Source organism: Sciurus vulgaris (assembly GCF_902686455.1).
Source record: "Sciurus vulgaris genome assembly, chromosome: 14".
Taxonomy (NCBI): domain Eukaryota; kingdom Metazoa; phylum Chordata; class Mammalia; order Rodentia; family Sciuridae; genus Sciurus; species Sciurus vulgaris.
In genome coordinates, this window is record NC_136475.1 from 78,397,296 (window position 1) to 78,418,155 (window position 20,860).

General features: G+C 41.0%; 1 protein-coding gene across 1 annotated transcript in view; it reads right to left on the bottom strand.

Moving 5' to 3' along the window:
- Window positions 1-20,628, bottom strand: part of DRC1 (dynein regulatory complex subunit 1) — a 63,784-nt gene extending 43,156 nt beyond the window's left edge. Inside the window, exons 1-2 of the mRNA XM_079110125.1 lie at window positions 20,426-20,628; window positions 10,960-11,047 (exon numbers count right to left, since the gene is read on the bottom strand). Coding sequence (XP_078966251.1) covers window positions 10,960-11,047; window positions 20,426-20,580 — 243 coding nt within the window. The 5' untranslated portion in view covers window positions 20,581-20,628. The remainder of the gene's footprint in view (window positions 1-10,959; window positions 11,048-20,425) is intronic.
- Between the last annotated feature and the right edge of the window lie 232 nt (window positions 20,629-20,860).

The following is a 20,860-nucleotide window of genomic DNA, read 5'->3' on the forward strand; positions in this document are numbered from 1 at the left end:
GCGTGCATTTGCTCTTTCATCTCATCGTTTGCTTCCCTGATCATTTTAATTATGTACATTCTGAACTCCTTTTCTGTCATTTCTTCTGCCATGCTGTCATTGGGTTTTCTTGATGTAACATCTAGATTTGTTTGCAGCATTTTCTTTCCTTGTTTTCTCATATTATTCAGGTATCAGTGGACCGCTGAGATATTGCAGATTTCCTCTATTGACTTACAATGTCCTTGAAGATTTCTATATATATCCCCTCTTAGCCTTCAGTAGGCTGAAGTCTTGGAGGAAGTTGATAATGTGGTGCGCCACAAAGAAATTGCCTGTCTAGGAGTGGTGACATTCAGGTGGGGTATATTCCCTGCTAGTGGGCAGAGGTGCCTCCACTTGTTGACCAATGGTCATCCAAAGGGGAACTAGGCTGCAGGCTGAGGCAAGGCCTGTTTGGGCCTGTGTCTCTGGTTTTACCGTCCTTGTGGGGAAACCTCACCCACCAGGGAAGACTCAACCAGTGGGGAGGTCTCGCTGGTCAGTTCCCCTCCTAGAGGTTCCCCTCAATTTACAGCTACCGCCTGGGCTGGGCTGCCTTCCTCTGTAAAGTTCCCAGGGCCCGGCCCTACCTCCTGGGCCTGGGAGCCTCACCCTTCGCAGATGAATCTCCTTAGGCTGCCCCTCCTCAGAGAATCTGCCCACAGGCCTGGAACCTTCGCTCCGCCCTAAGCCTGTCTCTGTGCGGCTCTTCCACCAAGAAGCCTCCTAGATCCTGGAACCCTGCTCTGCACCTAATCGCCTGGCTATGCGGCCCCTCCTCTGAGCAGCCACCTGGGGGCCCTGTACAATCACTCTGTGTCCCAGAGACCCGCCGCACGCCTCTTCCTCCAGACAGCCGCCCAGTATTCCGGTGCGGTCACTAGGAGTCCGAGCAACTCACTGTGTGCCTCCTCCTCCCACCAACCACCCATAGCCCTGGGCAATCACTCCGAGTCGAAGTGACCCTCCCTGTTCCTCCTCCTTCTCCAGGTAACCCCCCAGGTGTTCTGGAGCGGTCGCTCTGAGTGGCTCTGAATCCACGTGACCCTCTGCACGTCTCCTCTGGGCAGCCGCCTGGACCTCTGGTGCGGCGACTTGAGACCAAGCAACCCACCAAGCTCCTCCTCCAGGCAGCCCCCCCTGTGTTCAGGAGCGGTCGCTTTAAGTCCAAACAACTCACCACTCGCCTTCTCCTCTGAGCAGCCGCCTGGAGCGCTAATGCAGTCACTGCGAGTCCAAACGACCCGCTGCGCTCCTCCTCCTCCTTCTCCTAGTCCTCCGGGCAGGCCCCGGTGTTCAGAAGTGGTCTGAGTCCAAACAGCTCGCCACGCAGCCCCTCCTCTGGCAACCGCCTGCAGCTCTGGTGTAGTCACTCTGAATCCAAGCGGCTGCACTCCTCTTCCTCCTCCTCGTCCTCAGGTCAGGCCCCGGTGTTCAGAAGCAGTCGTTCTAAGTCCAAACAGCTCGCCGCGCGGCTTCTCCTCTGGCAACCGCCTGTAGTTCTGGTGTAGTCACTCCGAATCCAAGCGGCCACGTTCCTCCTCCTCCTCCTCAGGGCAGGCCCCGGTGTTCTGAGTCCACACAGCTCTCCTCGCCACTCCTCCCCTGGGTAGCCGCCGGAGCCCCAGTGGTTGCTCCGAGTCCCAGCGCTGTGCTGAGCGGCCTCCGGTTCACATTTCAATCATCTCATTTTGGTTTTAGAGGTCTTAGTCCATAGAAGAACGGCTCTATTCCTCAGGCCTCCAGGTGAGACAGGATATTATGGCCGAAGAGTGTGGCAGAGAGAAGCACTTCACATGATGATCAGAAAGCAGAGAGCTCAACAAAGTTTTTAGAAGAAAATCTTCATAAACTTTACACAAAAATGATTGCCATTTAAAATATGATCGACCAAGGACCTTGAAATCAGACCAGAGACTCTGCATCTTATAAAAGAAAAAGTAGGTCCAAATCTTCAACTTGTTGGCTTAGGATCAGACTTCCTGAACAGGACTCCCATAGCACAAGAAATAAAAGCAAGAATCAATAACTGGGATAGATTCAAACTAAAAAGCTTTCTCTCAGCAAAGGAAACTATCAGCAATGTGAAGAGAGAGCCTACAGAGTGGGAGAATATCTTTGCCACTCATACTTCAGATACAGCACTAATTTCCAGAATATATAAAGAACTCAAAAAACTCTACACCAAGAATACAAATGACCCAATCAACAAATGGGCTAAGGATATGAACAGACGCTTCACAGAAGATCTACAAGCAATCAGCAATCATATGAAAAAATGTTCACCATCTTTAGTAATAAGAGAAATGCAAATCAAAACTACCCAGGATTCCATCTCACTCCAATTAGAATGGCGATTATCAAGAATACAAGCAACAACAGGTGTTGGCGAGGATGTGGGGAAAAAGGTACACTCATACATTGCTGGTAGGGCTGCAAATTAGTGCAGCCACTCTGGAAAGCAGTGTGGAGATTCCTTAGAAAACTTGGAATGGAACCACCATTTGACCCAGCTATCCCACTCCTTGGCCTATACCCAAAGGACTTAAAATCAGCATACTACAGAGATACAGCCACATCAATGTTCATAGTTGCTCAATTCATAATAGCCAGACTGTGGAACCAACCCAGATGCCCTTCAGTTGATGACTGGATAAAGAAACTGTGGTAAATATATACAATGGAATATTACTCAACTATAAAGAATAATAAAATTATGGCATTTGCAGGCAAATGGATGAAATTGGAGAATATCATGCTAAGTGAGATAAGCCAATCTCAAAAAAACCAAAGGATGAATGATCTCACTTATAAGCAGATGATGACACATAATGAGGGGTGGGAAGGGGACAAGAATGGAGGAAGGACGGACTGTATAGAGGGAAAAGAGGGGTGGGAGGGGTGAGGGGAAGGAAACAATAACAGAATGAATCAAACATCATTACCCTATGTAAATGTATGATTACACAAATGGTATGCTGTTACTCCATGTACAAACAGAAAAAACATGTATTCCATTTGTTTACAATAAAAATTAATTAAAGGGGTGATCCAAGATGGCAGACTAGAGGGTGACTGCATCTCCTGTGGCTCCAGAACCCAGGATTCAAGAAGGGGAGACATTGAGAGACTCGGACTAAAATAGAGCCACGGGGTGAGTCTCCCCCACCGGGTGAAGCTCAGCCTGGGCAGCAGGCCCAGATAGGGGCGGCTTCTCAGAGCAGAGCAGGGCAGCTAGAGTCTTCCCCAGGTAGCCCTGCTCCCTCTGGCGGTGGGCTCCTCCCACATGGCCAGCTTCTCTGAGCAGGCCCCCCAGTGAGAGCCTTTCTGCACAGAACCAGCTCAGAGTCCCGGAGCCAGCAGCGAGCTCCAGCCCGCAGGCAGCTTCAGGGACCAGGACAGGGCAGCCAGGGACTTCCCCAAGCAGACCTGCTCCCTCCAGTGGCAGGCTCCTTTCACGGCCAGCTTCTCGGATCAGACCGCCCAGTGAGAGCCTTTCCGCGCAGAGCCAGCTCCAAGTCCCAGAGCCAGTAGCAGGCTAGGGGCAGCTTTCTTCAGAAGCACTGCATTATCAAGTTCCTCCAAGACTTCAGGCTACTAAAGGCTGGGAGGTGATATACTGGAAATCTACAGGGACACTATAAGCCAATAGAGGAAACCTGCAATATCTCAGAGTCCCACTGACATCTGACCAATATGAGAAAACAAGGGAAGAAAATGTCCCAAACAAACCTAGATACTATATCAATAAAACCCAATGACAGCACAGCAGAAGAAATGTCAGAAAGGGAGTTCAGAATGTACATAATTAAAACAATCAGGGAAGCAAACAAGGAGATGAAAGAGCAAATGCAGGCATTAAATAATCGCACCAATCAACAGTTAAAAGAGAAAATACAGGAAGCAGGAGATCATTTCAATAAAGAGTTAGAGATACTGAAAAAAAAAAAACCAAACAGAAATCCTTGAGATGAAGGAAACAATAAACCAAGTTAAAAACTCCATAGAAAGCATAACCAATAGGATAGAACACCTGGAAGACAGAACCTGAGACATTAAAGACAAAATATTTAATCTTGAAAACAAAGTTGACCAAACAGAGAAGATGGTAAGAAATCATGAACAGAATCTACAAGAATTATGGGATACCATGAAAAGGCCAAATTTAAGATTTATTGGGATTGAGGAAGGCTTAGAGAAACAAACCAAAGGAATGAACAATCTATTCAATGAAATAATATCAGAAAATTTATTGGAGAATATCATGCTAAGTGAGATAAGCCAATCTCAAAAAATTAAAGGACGAATGATCTCGCTGATAAGCAGATGAGGACATATAATGGGGGGTAGGAGGGGTTAGCGTTAGGGTTAGGGTTAGTTTTAGGGTTAGGGATAAGGAGGGTGGTAAGAATGGAGGAAGGAAGGACTGTATAGAGGGAAAAGAGGGGTGGGAGGGGTTGGGGGGAAAGGAAAAAAATAACAGAATGACAAACAACATTACCCTATGTAAATTTATGATTACACAAATGGCATGCCTTGACTCCATGCACAAATAGAGAAACAATATGTATCCTATTTGTTTAAATAAAAAAAAACAGAAAATTTCCCAAATCTGAAGAATGAAATGGAAAACCAAGTACAAGAGGCTTATAGGACTCCAAATATACAAAATTACAACAGACCTACAACAAGGCACATTATTATGAAAATACCGAACATACAAAATAAAGACAGAATTTTAAAGGCCACAAGAGAAAAGAATCAAATTACATTCAGGGGGAAACCAATAAGAATATCAGCAGATTTTTCAATCCAGACCCTGAAAGCTAGACGGGCCTGGAACATTTACCAAGCCCTGAAAGAAAACGGATGCAACCAAGAATCTTATACCCAGCAAAACTTACTTTCAGATTTGACGATGAGATAAGATCCTTCCATGATAAACAAAAGCTAAAGGAATTTACAAAAAGAAAGCCAGCATTACAGAACATTCTCAGCAAAATATTCCATGAGGAAGAGATGAAAAACAATGATGCAAATCAGCAACAGGAGGAACTAGCCTAAAGGAATACCAAATAAAGGAGAGACCAAATCATGTCAAAAAACAAAAATGAGTCAAATAACTGGGAATACAAATCATATCACAATAATAACCCTGAATGTTAATGGCCTGAACTCATTAATCAAAAGACATAGACTGGCAGGTTGGATTAAAAATAAAAATCCAACAATATGCTGCCTGCAAGAGACTCATCTCATAGAAAGAGATACCCATAGACTAAAGGTGAAAGGATGGGAAAAAACATACCATGCACATGGACACAGCAAAAAAGCTGGAGTATCCATCCTCATTTCAGATAATGTGGACTTCAAGCCAAAACTAGTCAGAAGGGATAAAGAAGGATATTACATACTGCTTAAGGGAAGCATAAATCAGCAAGACATAACAATCATAAATATCTATGCCCCGAACATCGGCTCATCCACGTACGTCAAACAAATCCTTCTTAATTCCAGAAATCAAATAGACCACAACACAATAATACTAGGCGATTTTAACACACCTCTCTCACCATTGGATAGATCCTCCAAACAAAAATTGAATAAAGAAACCATAGATCTCAATAACACAATCAACAATTTAGACTTAACCGACATATATAGAATATACCATCCAACAAAGAACGAATACACTTTCTTCTCAGCAGCACATGGATCCTTCTCTAAAATAGACCATATTTTATGCCACAAAGCTACTGTTAGCAAATACAAGAAGATAGAGATACTACCTTGTATTCTATCAGATCATAATGGATTAAAATTAGAAATAAATGACAGAATAAAAAACAGAAACTTCTCCAATACCTGGAGATTAAATAATATGCTATTATATGATGAATGGATAACAGAAGACATCAGGAGGGAAATTAAAAAATTCTTAGAAGTAAGCAAGAACAAAGACACATCATATAAAAATCTCCGGGACACTATGAAAGCAGTACTTAGAGGAAGATTTATTTCATGGGGTGCATTCAACAAAAGAAGTAGAAATCAACAAATAAACAACTTAACACTACAGTTCAAAGCCCTAGAAAAAGAAGAGCAGACCAACACCAAAAGTAGTAAAAGACAGGAAATAGTTAAAATCAGAGCCGAAATCAACGAAATTGAAACAAAAGAAACAATCGGAAAAATTAACAAAATAAATAGTTGGTTCTTTGAAAAAATAAACAAAATTGATAAACTCTTAGCCACACTAACAAAGAGAAAGAGGGAGAAAACTCAAATTACTAAAATTCGGAATGAACAAGGAAATATCACAACAGACACGAGTGAAATACAAAACATAATTAGAAGCTATTTTGAAAATCTATATTCCAACAAAACAGAAAACCTCGAGACATCAACAAGATTCTAGAGACATGAATTACCTAAACTGAACAAGGAGGATATACACAACTTAAATAAATCAATTTCAAGCAACGAAATAGAAGAGATCATCAAAAGCCTACCAACAAAGAAAAGCCCGGGACCAGATGGGTTCTCAGCCAAGTTCTACAAAACCTTTAAAGAAGAGCTCATTCCAATACTCCTCAAAGTATTCCATGAAATAGAAGAGGAGGGAACCCTCCCTCCCAAACTCATTCTATGAAGCCAATATCACACTGATACCTAAACCAGACAGAGACACATCGAGGAAAGAAAATTTCAGACCAATATCCTTAATGAACATCGATGCAAAAATTCTCAACAAAATTTTAGCAAATCACATACAAAAACATATTAAAAAGATAGTGCACCACGATCAAGTGGGTTTTATCCCAGGGATGCAAGGTTGGTTCAACATCCGGAAATCAATAAATGTCATTCACCATATCAACACACTTAAAGTTAAGAATCACATGATTATTTCAATAAATGCAGAAAAAGCATTCGATAAAATACAGCATCCGTTCCATGTTCAAAACACTAGAAAAAATCGGGGTAGTGGGAACATTCCTTAACATTGTAAAGGCCATCTACGCTAAGCCCATGGCCATTATCATTCTAAATGGTGAAAAACTGAAAGCATTCTCCCTAAAAACTGGAACAAGGCAGGGATGCTCTCTTTCACCACTTCTATTCAACATCGTCCTTGAAACTCTAGCCAGAGCAATTAGACAAACCAAAGAAATTAAAGGGATATGAATTGGAAAAGAAGAACTCAAACTATCCCTGTTCGCTGATGACATGATTATATATTTAGAGGAACCTGGAAATTCCACCAGGAAACTTTTAGAACTCATAAGTGAATTCAGTAAAGTAGCAGGTTACAAGATCAATGCTCATAAATCCAATGCATTTTTATACATAAGTGATGAATCTTCAGAAAGAGAAGTTAGGAAAACTAGCCTCGAAAAAAATAAAATACTTGGGAATCAATCTCACAAAAGAGGTGAAAGACCTCTACAATGAGAACTACAGAACACTAAAGAAAGAAATTAAAGAAAACCTTAGAAGATAGAAAGATCTCCCATGTTCTTGGATAGGCAGAATTAATATTGTCAAAATAGCCATACTACCAAAAGTGCTATACAGATTCAATGCATATCCAATTAAAATCTCAATGAGGTACCTTACAGAAATAGAGCAAGCAATTATGAAATTCATCTGGAAGAATAAAAAAAACAGAATAGCTAAAGCAATCCTCAGTAGAAAGAGCGAACCAGGGGGTATCGCAATACCAGATCTTCAACTATACTACAAAGCAATAGTAACAAAAACGGCATGGTATTGGTACCAAAATAGAGAGGTAGATCAATGGTACAGAATAGAGGACATGGACACAAACCCAAATAAATACAATTTTCTCATACTAGACAAAGGGGCCAAAAATATGCAATGGAGAAAAGATAGCCTCTTCAACAAATGGTGCTGGGAAAACAGGAAAACCATATGCAACAGAATGCAATTAAACCCCTATCTCTCACCCTGCACAAAAATCAACTCAAAATGGATCAAGGACCTTGGAATCAGACCAGAGACCCTGCATCTTATAGAAGAAAAAGTAGGTCCAAATCTTCAACTTGTTGGCTTAGGATCAGACTTCCTTAACAGGACTCCCATAGCACAAGAAATAAAAGCAAGAATCAACAACTGGGAGAGATTCAAACTAAAAAGCTTTCTCTCAGCAAAGGAATGTGAAGAGAGAGCCTACAGAGTGGAAGAATATCTTTGCCACTCATACTTCAGATAGAGCGCTAATTTCCAGAATCTATAAAGAACTCAAAAAACTCTACACCAAGAATACAAATAACCCAATCAACAAATGGGCTAAGGAAATGAACAGACACTTCACAGAAGATGTACAAGTAATCAAGAGATATATGAAAAAATGTTCAACATCTCTAGTAATAAGAGAAATGCAAATCAAAACTACCCTAAGATTCCATCTCACCCCAATTAGAATGGCGATTATCAAGAACACAAGCAACAATAGGTGTTGGCAAGGATGTGGGGAAAAAGGTACACTCATACATTGCTGGTGGGGTTGCAAATTAGTGCAGCCACTCTGGAAAGCAGTATGGAGATTCCTAAGAACCTGGAATGGAACCACCATTTGACCCAGCTATCCCACTCCTTGGCCTATACCCAAAGGACTTAAAATCAGCATGCTACAGAGATACAGCCACATCAATGTTCATTGCTGCTCAATTCACCATAGCCAGGTTGTGGAACCAGCCTAGATGTCCTTCAATTGATGAATGGATAAAGAAACTGTGGCATACATATATAATGGAATATTAATCCACCATAAAGAATGATAAAATGATGGCATTTGCAGGCAAATGGATGAAATTGGAGAATATCATGCTAAGTGAGATAAGCCAATCTCAAAAAACTAAAGGACGAATGATCTCGCTGATAAGCGGATGAGGACATATAAATGGGGGGTGTGAGGGGTTAGTGTTAGGGTTAGGGTTAGGTTTAGGATTAGGGTTAAGGAGGGTGGTAAGAATGGAGGAAGGAAGGACTGTATAGAGGGAAAAGGGGTGGGAGGGGTGGGGGGGAAGGGAAAAAAATGACAGAATGAATCAAACAATATTGCCCTATGTAAATTTATGATTACACAAATGGTATGCCTTGACTCCATGTACAAATAGAGAAACAACATGTATCCCATTTCTTTACAATAAAAAAAAGAAAAGAAAAAAATAATTAAAAATAAATAAATAAAAAATGATCAAAAAGTGCAGGCCAATGGCAGGGCTCAGAGTGCCCAGGTCTTAGGACAGACCAGTTATCAATACCTTGATCTTGAGGACAGTCACATTTTTAAATGCATTTCTCCTTGATGCCAGTGCCCTTCACAACTTAAGTCCCTGAAGGAAACGAACCTTGAAAAGCTGCTAATGAAAACAATATTATCTCTTTGGTTTTATACTTAATTAATGAGTCCTCACAATGGACTGTATATCTGTATTTTCAAGACTAATATCCTTATCTTAGTCTCAGAGATCACTGGCTTTTAAATAAAGAAATCTAAATACAAGGAAGTGACATGGATTATCTAATCTACAGTAGGTAAGAGATTAGGAACAAGAACCCAGGTCTGTCCACTATTCTTTCTACTACAGTAAAATATCTTTTCCTTGACACAATAAAATATAAGTAACTATTCAGTTATCTCTATCTTTATGTTCTATAATAATATTTCAATGACCTGAATATTTTTCTCCCAATAAGTCCACTTATTTTTGCTATAAATAATCATGATCTCTCTCCTACACTTTTTAAAATTCTACCTATTTTTCTAAGACAGCTTAAGTTCCACTTTCTTCATATAACCTTTCCTGACCTAACCAGCTTGACATTTTCCCATATTTCAATTCACATAGTATCATTGTCTATGTATTTAATTTAGCAATTAATTAATAGCATTTTGCCAGTTCTGGTTTGCTGCTTTGAGCTGTTGCTATCCCTTCCATACCTGTTATTCCAATTCTTTGTGAACTATTCCAGGAGCCCCATCCTTGCCATGGAAGAGGAATCAGGAGTTTTGTGTGTGTGTTCTTTTGGTTTTGTTTTTGTTTTTTTTTGTGTGTGTGTGTGTTGTGTGTTTGTTTCTTCAGCTGGAATCTCATTGTTCCCAGGCTGGTCTTGAATGTCCAGATTCAAGTCATCCTCCAATCTCAGGCTCCCAAGAAGCTGGGACTACAGGTTCATATTACCCCTAGCAATGATTTTGTTCCTACTATATATTATTGGTACAAGCTATGAGTCACTCCACAGAGATGAAAAGCAGCTCTCACTCTCATAGAACTTAATGTGTTCATTGGGGTCACTGCAAGCACACAAATTTGAAAAGTCATACAAGGCTGAAAACTCCAAAATGAAATGAACGGCAAAGATAAGGATTCCACGTATGAATTCAAGGAGTTCAGGTTAAGCTGAGCAAAAATTCAGGAGGAGCTCTGATGCAAAACAGTCTTAAAGGATGGGATGTAGCCTTATGAGAGAAGAGAAGTGGGTGGAGAAGAGGAGAATGGCAGGGACTTGCGTGCCAGATGACCAAAGGCCCAGAGTAGGGAGGAACAAAGCCCTATTGTTGGCAAGTGGGAAGATCAGCCTAGCCAAAGTGGAAGGCCTAAATCAGGTGACAGCGAGGAATGAGATTAGAAAGTTAAAATGGGGACAGACTACCAAAGGCCTGGACTAGCCGGCTAAGACATCTGAACTTTATCCTATGCACAGTGAGGGACCCAAAAAAGAACATGAGCAGAGCAGAGGCAGCATAGCCTTAAGAACCCATCATCTGAAGGCTCACTCCGAGCTCCCAATGGGAACCACTCTGATGCAGCTCTGCCTACAGACAGCAACACGGCACGTGGGATTCTGCTGTCACCACAGCCCTCCTCTCTTCTGGCACTAACAGGACCACTTGCCATCAGTTCATACCAATCTGCTTTCTTCCTTCTGTTTGTAACTCTTGCTTTGATCTTCCTCACTCTCCTTCTTCCCATCTATATACTCTCCAAGTGCTTCCCTGTGACAGAAAAAAGCAGAGAAACTGAAGTCATTTCTAGTACTTAAATTCTATATTTAGGGGCTGGGGTTGTGGCTCAGTGGCAGAGCACTTGCCTAACATGTGCAAAGCACGAGGTTTGAGTCTCAGCCCACATATAAATAAATAAAATAAAGATCCATTGACAACTAAAAAAATATTTTAAAATAAATACATAAATAAATAAATTCTGTATTTAAAAGTTCCATAGTACTTCATGCCACATATGAAAATACATTGTTTGAATAAAAAAATGAATAATAAAAAACACAATCATAAAAATACTAGAAGTAAATATAGAAGAATGTTTTATAATATTAGCAAAGAGAGTCCATCTTTGAATGAAACCAAAGTCAGAGAGAAAAAAAAAGATTTTTTTTTACTTTCTAAAATTTAAAAACTGTATCCTTAAGGGATAAATTGATAAAAGATATTTGACCAAATTTTACCATCTATAAAATAGAAAGGCCCTGAGTTCAATCCCCAACATCATCAAAAAAAAAAAAAAAAAAAGGAGGAGGAAGAAGAAAAAAAAAAAAAAAGAAGAAGAAGAAAAGAAAGGAGGGAGGGAGGGAAAGGAGGGGGGAAGAAAGGAAAAGAGAAGAAAGGGAGAAAATACATTGAATTTGGGGCTGGTGTTGTCAATCAATGGTAAATCTCCTATGAGGCATGCACAAGCCCTGTGTTTAATCCCCAGCACAGAAAGAAAGAAAGAAAGAAAGAAAGAAAGAAAGAAAGAAAGAAAGAAAGAAAGAAAGAAAGAAAGAAGGAAAGATTCTTCAAACCAATACAAAAAAGACAAAATACCAAAAAGAAAAATTAGCAGAAATACGAACAGGCAATTTACAGGTGAAATACAAATGGTAAACAGACATTTGAAAATGTCAGTTTCACATATAATCAGAGAAACTGAAGCCCTTTGAGGAATCACTACTTTTCTATCAGACTAGAAAAGATTTTAAAGACTGATGATATCAGGTATGGATCAAGAATGTGGTTGCCCAAGGTTAATGGACCCAGGTCCATCTGTTCACCACTCAAAGTCAATACTTGGGAGGCGAAAGTTGACTGGAAGGAAGTCAGGCTACACCATGATCCTTCTCAAGAAAAAAAGACCATCTTAAGGAACTCAGGTATGTGAAAGGGGTCTTATAAGGAGGGAAGGGAGGTGAGGGGGTAGGCAGGAAGACTATAGGTCAGATGGGGTCTTCATCATCCCGGGTGTGTGTCTCCTGTATCTCCTCTTCTCCTTGCACCACCGCCCCACCCCACCACCAGTCGATTCTGGCCAGAACATGGAAATGGACCTTGACCTTCTGGGGATAGTTCCTGTATTTTTTCAGACAAACTTATTACTTTTCTGCAAGTTAAATATCACAGCTAAATTTACATGCCTTGGGTTAGTTGATATACAGAATTTAAAAATAAGAAAAGGTGTTATGTAGTCTGATATTATTTGAAGTTCAACAGATGTTCTGGGTTCTAGAAATCTAAAGAAAATTCATCAGTGAACATCTTAATCATTTAGGTTCTGCTTTTCTTTGGAATTTAGAATGCTGGGCAAAGGAAGGGGGAGTCAAAGGACAACTTGCAAAGGCGCAGCCAGTGTTACACAATTATTTACACACCATTTAAACAGGGACCAACCTGTCTAGAAGGCAATTTGGCAAGATTTATCAAAAATGTAAATGTGTCTCCCCTCTGACCCAAAAATGCCACCTTAAGAATTTTCTCAGAAATCTTGCACAAGTACATGAAGAAATATGCACGAGAATTATTACTGATTCTACCAGTAAGAACATGGAAACATGAGAGCTCCTTGTACTGTCTCAGGAAAAATGAAACCATCATTTTACGACTCCAATATTCATTGTGAAACAAGCCTGCCCCTTTATCTCATTGACCTTTTCTAACACTGACTTCCATTTCCACCCACATGATTCAAAGTCCAGCGCAGCCTACACAGCGTTACACCATTTTTCAGCTACAGTTACCAGCCCCCACTCCCAATCTAACTGAAACCCTTTTTCCCTGTTATCTCAGTCACTTTCCCCATCCTATTGAACCTTCTCTTTGTTTTCTTAGAACACTATTTGTTCCATCCTGATAATGCCTTTAGACATTGCCAGACTAACAAGTGTCCTCATCCCCACCCAAAATGCACTTGTCTTTCTACTTTGGCCCAATTAATTAATTACCAACTCTACCTAAATAATGCCTTTTAGCTACTTCCTGGAGCAAAGAGCAGTGCTTCAGAAAGAAAAAGAACTATACAGTCCAGATCAGCTACAAATTCTTACCTAGTTTTAACATAAATCCCATTGCTGCCTTTCAGTCATCCTTTTTAACTGCTTAGCATTGTGCTACCCAACACAGTGGCCATCAGTCACAGGTGACTACGAGGCACTCTAAGTAAGGCTGGCCACAGTATAAAACACACACTAGATGGATTTGAAGACTTTGAATTTAAGAAATGCAATATATCTTACTAATGTGATTTATAATGATTGCATACTGAAATTATAATATTTTTATGTACTAGGCAAATTTAATTTCACCTGCTCATGTTGCATTTCCACTGCTCAGCACTGACATACTCTATTCCCCAAAGAAGCTTTCCCAGACTTTTCTCTCAGATTTGGGTTCCCTCCTGAGAACTTAATCCTCTTTGGGGAAGCTGTATCCTCACCACAGCCACATGTGTGGGAACTGCCATCTTGAATATTTCACTTCCTGATCAAAGTTCCTTCTCAAAATTCTAAAAATTGGATTTTGATTATTTGCCTGGGTTTAGAGTTCTAGGTGGGAAATCAGTCTCCTTCCCTGTTTGTGGTGGTTGTTTTTGCCCAGTGTAGCTGTTTGAGAAACCTGAAGTAATTCTGTCTCTTACTCCTTTCTTTGTGACCGATTTCTTTGTTTGTTTTTTGTTCTGGAAGTCTGTAGAGCCTTCTCTTTTTTCTCAGGGTTCTGAACTTTCCAGTGGTGCCTTGGGATAGGTCTGTCTTCTTTTCAGTTATGTTTGTGTGATTTTTTGGATACTTTTGTTTTTTGGTTCTGGGAAACTGAACCCAGGGCCTCATGCACACTAAGCCCACCCAGGGCCTCATGCACACTGAGCTACATCCCCAGCCCTGAGGGCAGGTCTACAGGTTTCACGCCCTGTGCTGGACATTTTCACACGGGCAGACCCTTCTGTCAGGAAAGTCTCATCTACAGGTCTGAAAATGCTTTGAATTCTTTCAGAAATAATATACTTCCCTCTGATTACTCTTCTTTCCTTCTGGTCCTAAATAATAGATACTAGATAATACATACTAGGACCAGTCCTCTACTTTTAAAAAATTCTTTTTCTTTACTAGTTTTTATCTTTTTCTTTCTTTGTGCTCTATCCCCTAGGCAATTTCACCACCTTTACTTCTCAACTTCTATTTTTCACTTTTTAATTTCCAAGAAGTGTTCTCTGAACACTCCTTTTTAATAGCAACCTAATATTGTTTCATGGTAGCCAGATAATCTCCTTTTTTTTTTTTTTAATATTTTTAGTTGTACAGGGACACAATACTTTCATTTTTTTTAATTTTTTTTTTAGTTGTAGATGGACACAATACCTCTATTTTATTTATTTATGTGGTGCTGAGGATTGAACTCAGTGCCCCATGCATACCAGGCAAGTACTCTACCACCAAGCCACAATCCCAGCCCAATACCTTTAATTTTTACTTATTTCTTTTTATGCGGTGCTGAGGAGCAAACCCAGTGCCTCATTACATGTGAGTCAAGCACTCTACCACTGAGCTACAACCACAGCCCCTATAATCTCCTTTTTCTATGAGAATTTTAATGATAGTCTTTTTGTGGTACTATATTTTTTTCTCCCTAAACAGTCTTAACTTCTTCTCAGGGGCTTTTGTTTTTTGTTTGTTTGTTTGTTTTTGTGGTGCTGGGGATCGAACCCGGGGCCCTGTGCTTGCAAGGCAAGCACTTTACCAACTGAGCTATCTCCCCAGCCCTGTTTTTCATTTTTATATTTACCTTTTATGTTAAAGATTTTCTTCAGTTATCTTGGTTACCTCCCCATAGTAAGACTCATAATAAAAAAAATTAATTAAAACACTGTAAATGGGACTGGGGATGTAGCTCAGTGGTGCAACACTTGCCTAGCATGGGTGAGGCCCTGAGTTCAATTCTTGACACTTCACACACACACACACACACACACACACACACACACACACAAAATAAATAATGTTTTATATGGAAAAATAAAAAAAGAATAAGCTACAAAGGCAAAAGAATGCTTACATGGTACTTTTTAATTAAAGGTGTTTTCACTTACATCATGCAATTTTAACTTAAGTTCCATTAGCCTACTTTGCTGAATTTATTTGTTGCTATTATTTTCCAAAATGTTCTCCATTTTCTTGCATATATTGGGATATATCAAATACCTAAAGCTACAATTATAATAGTAACTTTCATTTATCACTTATGCTTCCCAGCTTCCAAAATTTTGTTACTCGAGTCTTCTGTCCTTTACTTTGTGGGTTTATATCTTTTTTACTTAATTCCTTTAAGCATCATTTCAATGGAGCATTTGGGGTGGTAATAGTACTGGGTGCCACTTGCCGCCGACCAGCGGGAAAAACGACACGTACACTTCAGAAGTTCAAGAAGCAGCTTCTGCTTTATTCGGATAACACCCTCAATATATAAGCAGTCTCATGCATATGCAATTGTAACCAGATATGTCCATCCAATCCTATTAAAGGTCAAGCGATCACGAGCTCAAGCATACATGTAAGATATATCTGTCCACGAGCTAGGCGGCTGAACTAATTATCATACAGCCAATGGTAAATGCTTTCTGTTTTTCTCAAGGCGCATTCAGCACGCCATTTGGCTCTCTGCCAGTCGCCATCTTTGGATGCATGTGGTGTAACCCTGGGCCCCGGGTCTCGCCCACCACACTGGGGATTAAATTCAAGGGTGCTCTACCACTGAGCTATATCCCCATTGAGACAGGATCTTGCTAAGTTGCAGATGCTGGCCCCTGCCTCAGTCTCACAAGTCACTGGGATTACAGCTCAATGGAGCTTTGATCTCTATTCGCTGTGGATGTATACATTCCATCTACCATCTTTACACTGAAATGACATCTCCCAGGAATTTGAAGCTTCAACTGAGCCCCACAGATTGGGAGTTTCAAGGGCTTTATAGCACATTATTCCTGTTCTCTATCTTCATATGACATTTGATTATTTTAACAGTTTTCTTCTTGAAACTACACCTCAGCGACCTAACAAAGTCCACACAGAGCAGGGGGCACCACAGGCAATCAAGGATATGATATGGATAATTTTGAAACAATACAACTGACTAAATTTTGGTCTGCCTTCTCTTATCACCATGCATTAGCAATTCAAAACAATGCCAGTGACAAAATACTCCTTTCTGAAAAATCTTCTGTTACTCTAAGTTTGAAACAATTGCTGTAGATACTGTTGGGTTTTAATTATAATGTGTAGGCCACACTGTAGCACATTTTAATTTCTTAACCTGTAATTAACAAGGACCTTAATTCAGAGGATTACAGCACATTAACTCCAGCAAGACAAGGCTTCCCTCAACCCCTGGAGGGGAAGGGGCTTTCCCCACATCCAGGCCTTTAAGTCTGCTGTGCCAGACCTGAAGTGGCCTTTCTTCACTTCTTTCTTTCTTTCTTTCTTTCTTTCTTTCTTTCTTTCTTTCTTTCTTTCTTTCTTTCTTTCTTTTTTAATTCTACTGACTGGTATATTTTATTGAGGAGGGGAAACTAAAGTACCAAAATCACTTAATTGTTTATCTTGTCTTTATGTTCTATGAGATTAAAAAAAAAAAAAAAAAAAGTCCTGACTGTGCTTCTGATAGCAAATAATGTCAATTCTAGACCTAAAATATATCTAGGAAACTCATTGCATTTCTCTTATTACTAAAGATGGTGAACATTTTTTCATATGTTTGTTGATTGCTTGTAGATCTTCTTCTGTGAAGCATCTGTTCATATCCTTAGCCCATTTGTTGATTGGGTTATTTGTATTCTTGCTGTAGAGTTTTTTGAGTTCTTTATATATTCTGGAAATTAGTGCTCTATCTGAAGTATGAGTGGCAAAGATATTCTCCCACTCTGTAGGCTCTCTCTTCGCATTGCTGATAGTTTCCTTTGCTGAGAGAAAGCTATTTAGTTTGAATCTATCCCAGTTATTGATTCTTGCTTTTATTTCTTGTGCTATGGGAGTCCTGTTGAGGAAGTCTGGTCCTAAGCCAACAAGTTGAAGATTTGGACCTACTTTTTCTTCTATAAGATGCAGGGTCTCTGGTCTGAGATTCAATGCAATTCCAATTAAAATCCCAATGATGTACCTTACAGAAATAGAGCAAGCAATCATGAAATTCATCTGGAAGAATAAGAAACCCAAAATAGCTAAAGCAATCCTTAGCAGGAAGAATGAAACAGGGGGTATCCGCAATACCAGAACTTCAACTATACTACAAAGCAATTGTAACAAAAACGGCATGGTATTGGCACCAAAATAGGTAGATCAATGGTACAGAATAGAGGACACGGACACAAACCCAAATAAATACAATTTTCTCATACTCGACAAAGGTGCCAAAAATATGCAATGGAGAAAAGATAGCCTCTTCAACAAATGGTGCTGGGAAAACTGGAAATCCATATGCAACAGAATGAAACTAAACCCCTATCTCTCACCCTGCACAAAAATCTTTCCTTTCTTTCTTTCCTTTCTTCCTTTCTTCCTTCCTTCCCCTCTCTTTCTTTCTTTTTTTGGTACAGGGGCACTCGACCACTGAGCTATATCCCCAACCCCATTTTGCTTTTTATTTAGAGACAGGGTCTCACTGAGTTGCTTAGCACTCTTTTTGGAGGCTAGCTTTGAACTCATGATCCTCCTGCCTCAGCCTCCCAGTGATTAAAGGTATGTGCCACCGTGCCTGGCCTCTCCATTTCTTTTGGTTTTGTTTTTAACATTTAATTTGGAAGAATGAGAATAATGTATAATCTTCCATCCTCCAGCTTTAAGAATCCTCAATACGTGGTCAATTTATTTCCTGTATCCTTCCTCCCATGTGGGGGAATGTGGAGAAGAGTTAGAATATGTTAAAACTGAGGAAAGTTATCCTGCCATCTCACTGTAAGAACTTCGACATGCATCTCAAAAGTTATGGCCTTCTCCCCCATAACCGCACACCATTATCAGAGCCAACAATTTCCTTATAGAGCACAATGCCCAGTCCAACTCTTTACATAGTTCTTTCTCATTCTTCAGGCCACCTTCTCTAGCTACCTACCTTGCTCTTGCATGTTTTCTTTAGGACCTTGTTAAACTTTGTCAGTACAATGCTGCTTTCTTGTTTCATCATGCTTTATTTTCCCTGTCTCCCTCATTAGAATATCAGTTTCCCATCATTACCCTATGTAAATGTATGATTATGCAAATGGTATGCTGTTACTCCATGTACAAACAGAAACAACATGTATCCCATTTGTTTACAATAAAAATAAATTTTAAAAAATTTTAAAAAAGAATATAAGTTTCCTGAGGGGAAATATTATATTTGTCTTGTTCATCACTGAATCCTGAACCCAACTGCCAAGCTCACCCTGGCAACCAAGGACTTGGCCCGCAAAGAGTATGGAGATGGTTAAATATGGCATCATTTGGGGCAAAACAGAAAGGCAGACAAGAAGAGTACAGCTCACATGTGTTAACAGAGAAAGCAGCAATGCATAAACAGGCTAAAAGTAAGAAGTCATGATCTCTTGCCCAAATCCTGAACCTATGCCAGTTTTCAGACCCAGAACCTAACTAAAGAGGAAGGACCTGAAACACAAAGGTAAATATATACTCTAATGATATGCCCTGTCCTTTCCCAATGGGGCATTCAAGGGACTGCTAACGAGGAAGGAGGATGCCCAGACATATATGGGACTATCAGAACAAACACTGTGTTATTAATGACACCTAAAGACCCCACTAGAGTGAGGACACACAGGACCCAATGTCCTACTTATAGAAGATCTCTTAGGTCTGTGGACTCAGCCAGGAGTCATTTCTCTGGTCACCAAAAGTATAATGGGATTCTGTACTTGGAAGTTTGAGAACATTCACATTAGGGCCTTGGCCTGTGGGTAAGAACTATCACAGTGGGGAAGGCCAAATGGATGCCTATGGAACTGCATCTAAGTAAATAAAACATCGCAGCCAGGGGAGATGGTGGGGATGCAGGAGTGGGTGTCCCTATCAAATCTCCATTTAATTCACAGGTCCAGCACCTGCACAAATGAGATGGGTTCTAGAAAATGACTATCATTTTGTAATCTCAACCAAGTAGCAATCAAGCTGCCATTCAAGTGTGGTATCTGTGCTAGATCAGCCTCAGGTCCAGGGAATGAGAAAACAAAGTCTCAGCCAGCACTGCTATCCTGTGGCTTGGGCAGAGTTTAATCCTCAGGCGTGGATTTTCACACAATAAATAATTAGACCAGGTGGTTCCATTCATATGCAAAAGAGGAGCAGAAATGGGCACATGACTGCTGTCAGACCACATACCCTACCATTCCAAATCTGCCAGCCTGCCCATGCTGGGATGGCACCAGCTTAGAGACAAGGCACACTCCAGAATGGAGTACCATCCTCCAAATGCAGTGACTGCACTGAGTCAGAGACTTCCATAAGCCTATATCCTCACTGAAAAAAATACATGGGTCTGTAGCCAAGGTATAGAAGTGGAGTGACCCCAATTATCATCCTTAATGACTCAGTAGGGACTTCGAGCTTCCTGTCTTCACAACTCTGATGTCTAGCAAGTCAGAAGTCCTGGTTCCCAAAGGAGTGTATTCTTGCCAAGGTGTAAAGCAAGGATCCAACTGAACTACAGGTTTTGGCAGCCACCTTGGACTCCTTGTGTCCAAGGACCAGCAGATAAGCCACCATCTCCGCAGGGCAAAGGTGATAGCAGCAGTGATAGGCGAGGTCTACTAAATAAATACTTGTGGGAGGAAAGCTGGGCGGGAAGGAAGACCCCGAATGCTCGGTGCAACTGCCCACAGCGCCTAAACAGCAGGGTCCCAATAAAGCGCGGAAAGGATTATTTCTAGCTTTGACTTTACAACAATCTGTTGAATGTTTTAATACCCCATACTCGCTTGAACCTTCTGGAAGAACTGTTTTCTAATTCATCAAGGAACAAGGCACTCTGAGCACACTCCCTCACCGTGGGGCTCCCACCCTCGCTCCTGCAGGGCTCCCCGTCCCGCGCACCAGCACCGGCGGCAAGACCCGCGAAGACCCAGCTCACCGCCTCCGGGCTTCAAGGCGCGCAGCGATGCGGAGGCGCCGGGCCTGGATCCGCTCCTGCGGGTTATCGGAATATACCGAGGGCTCGAGATTTGGGGTGGATAAGCGTTCTTCCTCAGTCTGCTCCAAGACCCCCATGGACCCTGACGGATTCATGGCTGGAGCCGGCCCCCTGGCAGCTCCACCTGGACCGCGTCCCGGTTGCTAGGAACAAGCCGTTGCCAGGGAAAGGTAGTCACCTGACCTGCAGTCGGCGTGGTTGCGCGCGCAGCTCCTCAGGCTCATCTTTCTGGTTTTGGCTTTATGCCTCAGTCCTGAAGTTAGAATGGCAGTAAAACCCAGTTCCAGACAATCTGGCGGAGATCGTGGGGTCTCACCATGAGACTAGAAGACTAAAGAGCTGGATTAAGGTGTGACTCATTCATTCATCAAATGA